We start from the raw sequence: 10000 nt of genomic DNA on the forward strand, positions 1-10000 counted from the left end.
CCCCCAGAACCTCATCAAAGAACCCCAGAACCTCATCAAAGAACCCTAGAACATTATCAAAGACCCCTAGAGCATTATCAAAGACTTGTAGAACCTCGTCAAGGAATCCGACAACATTTTGGACAGCTTCAAGGACCTAGAAACGTATGAAAGCCTTCTAGAACCTCATCAGAAATACCACTTAAATACCTTTGTGATTTTATGGAATCATTTGTACAACAATAGGAAAATGTAACACATATTTAAAGGGTAACCAATCTCAGAAAGCCAGGGAGCTCTGAAGGGTTCCTGTTAGAGAGTGTGTGTGTGAGTGTGTGTGGGGGGAGAGGTCTGCAGCATGAGACAGACAGGTAGTGGTGTTGGAGGGTGTTGGATGGTGTTAGAGGGGTGGTATGCAGCAGTGTTTATGGAACATACCAGAGACCATAGACAGGTCACAGAGCATGTTCCTGCAGGTCTGAGGAGAACATGCTGGATCACGCCTGAGATCACAGAGCTGTGTGTAGAACATCTGCAGAAACACTGCTGTATATACCACTGTGTGTGTGTGTGTGTGTGTGTGTGTGTGTGTGTGTGTGTGTGTGTGTGTGTGTGTGTGTGTGTGTGTGTGTGCGTGTGCGTGCGTGTGTGTGTGTGCGTGTGCGTGTGTGTGTGTGTGTGTGTGTGTGTGTGTGTGTGTGTGTTAATGCATGTCCTAGTGTAAATTAAGTTCTATTCTTAGGGATAACATTGTGAAAACGCATTACAAGTCTCTGAAAGTATCTCAAATGGGAAAGAAACATTAAATAAAATCCCGCAGTCGTCCGAGTCCTGATGAATAAATAAACTAACAAACCAACAGATGAACGGAGAGAAGTAAAAATCTGCAGTCAGACTCCGGCACCTGTGTAATTAGCGCGCTAATTGCTAATCACATGCTGTGTGTTGTTAGTGCATCCACAGGATACACACACACACACACACACACACACACACACACACACACACTGTAGCCATTAGCAGCTAATGAAGCCTCGCTGCCTTAACGACCTCCCGTTAGCCATTAGCCACCTGATGAGCTCAGCGCTAACACTGCCTACCGCTAACAATATGCTAATGACTGCCCCATTAGCGGCTGATGAGCTCAGCGAGAGAGCAGTAGCCGTTAGCCGCTAGCTGCTAGCAGTCCCATTAGCGGACAGGTGACTGTGAGAAATAATAAATATATTGTGCTAGAACTTTAAGGGACATCATTTACCTTGGAGTTCCGGTTTCAGGTTGTTATTGTTTTTCGCCTCACAGTAGCATGTAGCTAATAGTATATCGTGTATGTGAATATAAGGAGAATGACGCGTGGAGTTACATACTAAACACACCGCCTCCAACTCTCACTCATCGACGCTGCATTCCTACTATTATTATGTGTTTAATGAGGGGTGCTAGTGGATAGCCGGAGCTGTTAGATTAGCGTGAACCTGCTTATTGTAGTTGTAAGTGCACTGCCTGTAGCCCCATCCTTGATGGAGCGTGTGGGCTGGACCTGTATTTTACAGGAAAGGAATGAGCAGAGGGAAGAGTTGTCCATTCTTGTTCTGTTTTCTGTGACTATCTTCCTCACCATGCTGAACACCCTCTCAGGCTTTCAGTTGCGTGCGCTACTAAAGAGACACGCTACCATGGAAACCAAACAATGGTGTAGCTGTATTAAAGTCCGAGTGGAAACATTCGTGAGTAAATCTGATTTTGTCAGAAATCGGGAGAAATATGACCCCGGGAGGAAACCATGGAGAGGAAACCGGGAGAGGGCAATGAAATCGGGAGTCCCCCGCGAAAATCGGGAGGGTTGGCAAGTATGGCTACATCATCAGAGGCTACTGAAGAAGACCCGCCCCCGTCGACGGCAGCCAATCGATGAAGACTAAATACGATATAAATACGATGTTAGAGAGAAATGCTCTCTTCTATTCATGCAACTGCAGCCAGCTACTGCTTATGTGATTTTTTTTTTTTGGAAAAGTTAGAATTTTGAGATTTTTCAGGAAAAGTTAGATTTTTTAGAAAAAGTCAGAATCTTTAGATTTTTTTTAGAAAAAGTCAGATTTGGGATATTTTTTTGAAAAAGTCAGAATTTGGAGATTTTTTTTGAAAAAGTCAGATTTTGGAGAAAAAGTCAGATTTTTGATATTTTTTCAGAAAAAGTCGGAATTTTGAGATCTTTTTTGAAAAAGCCAGAATTTGGAGATTTTTTTGAAAAAGACAGAATTTTGAGAAAAAGACAGAATATGACAAGCATGCTCATTTCTGACGTGGAGCTAATCTGAAGTAAACATTGAATACTGCTTTCTATTCCTCCATCTTGTGACTGTGGAACTCCCTCTCTTGGATATCAGCATGTGAAGGACACTGTTCAGGAACTAGTTGATGCTCTGTATGTGATGACTCCTTCCATTCTGGAGAGGATCACAGATACATGGATCCTGAGATTCAACCTCAAGCTGGAGACGAGGGATTATTAACATTTAAGTATTCAGAAAAAGTGAGAATTTTAGTATTTTGAGAAAAAGTGAGAATTTTGAGGAAAAAAATATGGATTTTGAGGGAAAATCTGATTTTCTGAAAAAAGCCAACACATGCTCTGTATTTGATGCTACTTCCATTCTGGAGAGGATCACAGATACATGGATCCTGAGATTGAAGCTCAAGCCGGGGACCAGTGAGAGTTTCCTAACACTCTTGGTCTTCAAAACAAGAATACATGACAAGTGACTCACCTGCACACTTAGTCCTGGCCCTCAGCGGGGGTCCGGGGTTTCCCGTGCCTCCATCCAGGGGCCGGGTCAGCAGCACGCTGATCTCGTACTCAGTGTCGGGGTCGAGGTGTCCGATCTTATGGGTCGGTTTATCCACGGGGGTGGTGTCGATCAGCATCCCCGACATCGTGCGGTACTCCACCTGAAACACAGAATAACACCTTTCGTATATAACAGAATATATCTTTATTGTCATCATACAAAGTATAACGAAATGTCTTTGGCAACTCCCACTGCACTTATTTAAAATCCAACTAATAATAATAAGGCATTACATTTTTATAGCGCTTTTCCTAGTGCTCAAATACTTTTTACATACAATTAGAAACAGAAACCGTACAAAGAAAACCAAAAAAAAATGTTGATCAGAGTTTGAAAGCTATAGTGAATAAGTGAGGACATAACATGCTGTCTTAAAGGTCTCCTATTCTGCAAAATCCTCTTCTCCATGTCTCTTCTACATCAACATGTGTCCCCTCTTTTTCATGTCTCTTCTACATCAACATGTGTCCCCTCTTCTTCATGTCTCTTCTACATCAACATGTGTCCCCTCTTTTTCATGTCTCTTCTACATCAACATGTGTCCCCTCTTCTCCATGTCTCTTCTACATCAACATGTGTCCCCTCTTCTCCATGTCTCTTCTACATCAACATGTGTCCCCTCTTTTTCATGTCTCTTCTACATCAACATGTGTCCCCTCTTCTTCATGTCTCTTCTACATCAACATGTGTCCCCTCTTTTTCATGTCTCTCCTACATCAACATGTGTCCCCTCTTCTTCATGTCTCTTCTACATCAACATGTGTCCCCTCTTCTTCATGTCTCTTCTACATCAACATGTGTCCCCTCTTTTTCATGTCTCTCCTACATCAACATGTGTCCCCTCTTCTCCATGTCTCTTCTACATCAACATGTGTCCCCTCTTCTTCATGTCTCTTCTACATCAACATGTGTCCCCTCTTCTACATGTCTCTTCTACATCAACATGTGTCCCCTCTTCTCCATGTCTCCTCTACATCAACATGTGTCCCCTCTTCTCCATGTCTCTTCTACATCAACATGTGTCCCCTCTTTTTCATGTCTCTCCTACATCAACATGTGTCCCCTCTTCTTCATGTCTCTTCTACATCAACATGTGTCCCCTCTTCTTCATGTCTCTTCTACATCAACATGTGTTCCCTCTTCTTCATGTCTCTTCTACATCAACATGTGTCCCCTCTTCTTCATGTCTCTCCTACATCAACATGTGTCCCCTCTTCTTCATGTCTCTTCTACATCAACATGTGTCCCCTCTTTTTCATGTCTCTCCTACATCAACATGTGTCCCCTCTTCTTCATGTCTCTTCTACATCAACATGTGTCCCCTCTTTTTCATGTCTCTCCTACATCAACATGTGTCCCCTCTTCTTCATGTCTCTTCTACATCAACATGTGTCCCCTCTTCTCCATGTCTCTTCTATACCAACATGTGTCCCCTCTTCTTCATGTCTCTTCTACATCAACATGTGTCCCCTCTTCTCCATGTCTCTTCTACACCAACATGTGTCCCCTCTTCTCCATGTCTCTTCTACATCAACATGTGTCCCCTCTTCTTCATGTCTCCTACATCAACATGTGTCCCCTCTTATTCGTGTCTCTTCTACATCAACATGTGTCCCCTCTTTTTCATGTCTCTTCTACATCAACATGTGTCCCCTCTTCTTCATGTCTCTTCTACATAAACATGTGTCCCCTCTTCTCCATGTCTCTTCTACATCAACATGTGTCCCCTCTTCTTCATGTCTCTTCTACATAAACATGTGTCCCCTCTTCTTCATGTCTCTTCTACATAAACATGTGTCCCCTCTTTTTCATGTCTCTTCTACATCAACATGTGTCCCCTCTTCTTCATGTCTCTTCTACATCAACATGTGTCCCCTCTTCTTCATGTCTCTTCTACATCAACATGTGTCCCCTCTTCTCCATGTCTCTTCTACATCAACATGTGTCCCCTCTTCTTCATGTCTCTTCTACATCAACATGTGTCCCCTCTTCTTCATGTCTCTTCTACATCAACATGTGTCCCCTCTTCTTCATGTCTCTTCTACATCAACATGTGTCCCCTCTTCTCCATGTCTCTTCTACATCAACATGTGTCCCCTCTTCTTCATGTCTCTTCTACATCAACATGTGTCCCCTCTTCTCCATGTCTCTTCTACATCAACATGTGTCCCCTCTTCTTCATGTCTCTTCTACATCAACATGTGTCCTCTCTTCTCCATGTCTCTTCTACATCAACATGTGTCCCCTCTTCTTCATGTCTCTTCTACATCAACATGTGTCCCCTCTTCTTTAGGTCTCTTCTACATCAACATGTGTCCCCTCTTCTTCATGTCTCTTCCACATCAACATGTGTCCCCTCTTCTCCATGTCTCTTCTACATCAACATGTGTCCCCTCTTCTCCATGTCTCTTCTACATCAACATGTGTCCCCTCTTCTTCATGTCTCTTCTACATCAACATGTGTCCTCTCTTCTCCATGTCTCTTCTACATCAACATGTGTCCCCTCTTCTTCATGTCTCTTCTACATCAACATGTGTCCCCTCTTCTCCATGTCTCTTCTATACCAACATGTGTCCCCTCTTCTTCATGTCTCTTCTACATCAACATGTGTCCCCTCTTCTCCATGTCTCTTCTACACCAACATGTGTCCCCTCTTCTCCATGTCTCTTCTACATCAACATGTGTCCCCTCTTCTTCATGTCTCCTACATCAACATGTGTCCCCTCTTATTCGTGTCTCTTCTACATCAACATGTGTCCCCTCTTTTTCATGTCTCTTCTACATCAACATGTGTCCCCTCTTCTTCATGTCTCTTCTACATAAACATGTGTCCCCTCTTCTCCATGTCTCTTCTACATCAACATGTGTCCCCTCTTCTTCATGTCTCTTCTACATAAACATGTGTCCCCTCTTCTTCATGTCTCTTCTACATAAACATGTGTCCCCTCTTTTTCATGTCTCTTCTACATCAACATGTGTCCCCTCTTCTTCATGTCTCTTCTACATCAACATGTGTCCCCTCTTCTCCATGTCTCTTCTACATCAACATGTGTCCCCTCTTCTTCATGTCTCTTCTACATCAACATGTGTCCCCTCTTCTTCATGTCTCTTCTACATCAACATGTGTCCCCTCTTCTTCATGTCTCTTCTACATCAACATGTGTCCCCTCTTCTCCATGTCTCTTCTACATCAACATGTGTCCCCTCTTCTTCATGTCTCTTCTACATCAACATGTGTCCCCTCTTCTCCATGTCTCTTCTACATCAACATGTGTCCCCTCTTCTTCATGTCTCTTCTACATCAACATGTGTCCTCTCTTCTCCATGTCTCTTCTACATCAACATGTGTCCCCTCTTCTTCATGTCTCTTCTACATCAACATGTGTCCCCTCTTCTTTAGGTCTCTTCTACATCAACATGTGTCCCCTCTTCTTCATGTCTCTTCCACATCAACATGTGTCCCCTCTTCTCCATGTCTCTTCTACATCAACATGTGTCCCCTCTTCTCCATGTCTCTTCTACATCAACATGTGTCCCCTCTTCTTCATGTCTCTTCTACATCAACATGTGTCCCCTCTTCTCCATGTCTCTTCTACATCAACATGTGTCCCCTCTTCTTCATGTCTCTTCTACATCAACATGTGTCCCCTCTTCTCCATGTCTCTTCTACATCAACATGTGTCCCCTCTTCTTCATGTCTCTTCTACATCAACATGTGTCTCCTCTTCTTCATGTCTCTTCTACATCAACATGTGTCCCCTCTTCTTCATGTCTCTTCTACATCAACATCTGTCCCCTCTTCTTCATGTCTCTTCTACATCAACATGTGTCCCCTCTTCTTCATGTCTCTTCTACATCAACATCTGTCCCCTCTTCTTCATGTCTCTTCTACATCAACATGTGTCCCCTCTTCTCCATGTCTCTTCTACATCAACATGTGTCCCCTCTTCTTCATGTCTCTTCTACATCAACATGTGTCCCCTCTTCTTCATGTCTCTTCTACATCAACATGTGTCCTCTCTTCTCCATGTCTCTTCTACATCAACATGTGTCCCCTCTTCTTCATGTCTCTTCTACATCAACATGTGTCCCCTCTTCTTCAGGTCTCTTCTACATCAACATGTGTCCCCTCTTCTCCATGTCTCTTCTACATCAACATGTGTCCCCTCTTCTCCATGTCTCTTCTACATCAACATGTGTCCCCTCTTCTTCATGTCTCTTCTACATCAACATGTGTCCCCTCTTCTTCATGTCTCTCCTACATCAACATGTGTCCCCTCTTCTTCATGTCTCTTCTACATCAACATGTGTCCCCTCTTCTTCATGTCTCTCCTACATCAACATGTGTCCCCTCTTCTCCATGTCTCTCCTACATCAACATGTGTCCCCTCTTCTTCATGTCTCTTCTACATCAACATGTGTCCCCTCTTCTTCATGTCTCTCCTACATCAACATGTGTCCCCTCTTCTCCATGTCTCTCCTACATCAACATGTGTCCCCTCTTCTTCATGTCTCTTCTACATCAACATGTGTCCCCTCTTCTTCATGTCTCTCCTACATCAACATGTGTCCCCTCTTCTCCATGTCTCTCCTACATCAACATGTGTCCCCTCTTCTTCATGTCTCTTCTACATCAACATGTGTCCCCTCTTCTTCATGTCTCTCCTACATCAACATGTGTCCCCTCTGTGGAAAGAGACTCTGAAAGTTTCAGGAACAAAGATTCTCTCTCTTTTTGATCAATTTCTATAAAAACCTGTCTGAAAATGAGCTGATCAGATTTTGGCCACTTTATGATGTCATAACGATGTTTTGTCTTGTGTAACCATTAGCCAATCAGCAACCAAGGTGACCCCCCCCCCCCCCCCCCCCTTATCACCTGAATCTCCTCTAGAGCTCCATAGAGAGCCACAGTGACGCGTCCTAAAACCCAGAAGTAAACTCCTTCCGGTTCATTCGACAAAAAAGCTATCTAGGATTTAGGAAAATAGCTGGAAATCAGGTCTGTGGTTGAGACACATTGAAGAGACGGATCACGTTTTGTTCGGCCGGATAATCTCCACATGTCTTCTTTTATAATTTTCGAATCAAAAATCTAATCTCCAGAAGCTAAATGTTAACGTTATGCTATAAAGGAGCTACAGCGAGTCCAGCAGCACGACTTCAACGTCACGCCAACTTCAGATCCATATTCAAACACACAGATTCTAGATGGAAGGAGTTGAAGTGTTTGTTTGAACAGTCTGCAGGAGGCAGGGACTTGCTTTCCAGCAGAACAGAAACTAACTTAGAGGAGTGTTTACGTGTTCGGCGTAATGACGTACAACGACCTCCACGACTTCTGTAGTCCTATTCAGCCACTTGGTAACAACCATCGTTTCTCAGACACGTCCACTCTTCAGAAATCACCAGTGGGGTCACTGCTGATGATTTAATGTGTAGAACAAAACGTGATCCGTCTCTTTGTGTCAACCTCAGACCTTATTTCAGATACTTTCCTAAATCCTGCGGAGAGATCCCATTGGCTTTTTGTCGAAGGAATCGGAAGTGGTAAATTGCTAACTTACTTCCGGGTTTCAGGACGCGTCACTGCGGCACTCTATTGAGTTCTTTGTAACCAAATGTCTCTCAGAGGGGTGTGGGGAGGGGCTCCTTATTTTCATCTGAAGTAACAGACAGAGAATCAGCACTTTGGAAACAGGGCTGAAACAGAGGGGATTATGGGTAATGCGCTCTGTATATATCTGAGACCTGTGATATATTGATGAAGAGGAGGATGATAGGGGACCTTTAATAGGAAAAACCTAAATATAGGACAAACGTTTCGGAGTTGGTTCGTTAACATGATTCATATTTATTTTTAAACATGTGACAGTTATGGAGTTATGCAGGGTTCAGAAGGGGGTCTGGCTACAATGGCAAGGTGTTAAAACTCATTTAAATGAGTCCTAGTGGGGACTAAAAGATGAAAACAAAAGGTTTCCTGCAGCTCATCTGATGGCCAGTACGTCAGAGGATAACAGCAACAACAACACAAATACTGAAGAGCTAGCGCTGTGATACGTTATCTCGTTAGAAGTCTTTAATTGATCCCCGGTCACCTCTCTCTCGATGATTGGTCCGTCTCCATTGATTGAGTTGGCGTTGAGTTGGATCCACAGGTAGGTGGCGCCCACTGCCGTCAGCTGGGGGGGGGCGATGGGTACGGGCTCTGAGGGTCAAACAGAACCAGGACCGGTTACACACACACACACATTAACACACACACATACACATACACACTAGGGATGTGCATCTCCATCACTGAGGCCGATGCGATGCGCATCTCGATACGTTGCCACGATACGATACATTAACGATACCTTTGAAACACCAGGCGATGCGATACGATACGATTCACCCCTGTTGCGATACAGTTCGATACGATTTGATTCAACATTATGCGATTCGGGGCGATACGATGCGATTCAACACGATGCAAAAATAATGATACTTCAATATGGTACGACAGAGGATTTTTGTTTTATTCCTTATATGCAGAAAATCATGCATTAACAAAAAAGTGCTTTACATATTTGGTACTGCACATCCCATCATGCCGTTTATTTTTTTACCTTTAAAAGCTCTCCAGAGTACAATTGTATAACACCTCACAGTTAAACAATGTAAGGATGCATTGCTCATGATTAACAATGTGCAAATAACAGCTACCATAGAGCAATGCCCATACAGCTGCCAGCCTGATGTGCTTAACACTCAGAGGCTAACTCACCAGTGAGCAGAAAGCAGTGGTTTCTATCTGAACAATAAAGAAAACAAATAACCTTTCACAAACAGGTATTTCATAACTGCTTACAGTAAGGAAGACATTTAAATTATTATTGGCCGTCACAGGCTGCTGTAAGCTAAACACCTCTCTCTGACAGAACACCTCACTGAGTGATTTAACTCATACGTCTCACTTTCAGGTTTCTCTTTTCAGCCGCAGACCCCACGTCGCCTCTTTATGTGCGTCGCTAAGTTCCTCGTACTACTTGTGTACTTTAAAGCGGCTCGGCATCGTTAACAATTTGCGAGTGATTTTTCAAGTTGACCGTCTGTAGTAATAGTGCCGCGCACATATACCATCAGGACGTTACTGATGGAGTGCGGCTGCGGAGTGATACTG

The 10000-nt window shown here is 43.5% G+C and overlaps 1 protein-coding gene across 1 annotated transcript in view; it reads right to left on the reverse strand.

The window, feature by feature from the left end:
- LOC307026470 (receptor-type tyrosine-protein phosphatase mu-like) overlaps positions 1-10000 on the reverse strand; it is a 113430-nt gene that overhangs the window by 50163 nt on the left and 53267 nt on the right. Inside the window, exons 8-9 of the mRNA XM_079661859.1 lie at positions 8934-9043; positions 2751-2931 (exon numbers count right to left, since the gene is read on the reverse strand). Of these exons, the coding sequence (XP_079517985.1) occupies positions 2751-2931; positions 8934-9043 (291 nt within the window). The remainder of the gene's footprint in view (positions 1-2750; positions 2932-8933; positions 9044-10000) is intronic.

This window comes from Notothenia rossii (genome assembly GCF_949606895.1).
Source record: "Notothenia rossii genome assembly, chromosome: 12".
Classification (NCBI taxonomy): Eukaryota; Metazoa; Chordata; class Actinopteri; order Perciformes; family Nototheniidae; genus Notothenia; species Notothenia rossii.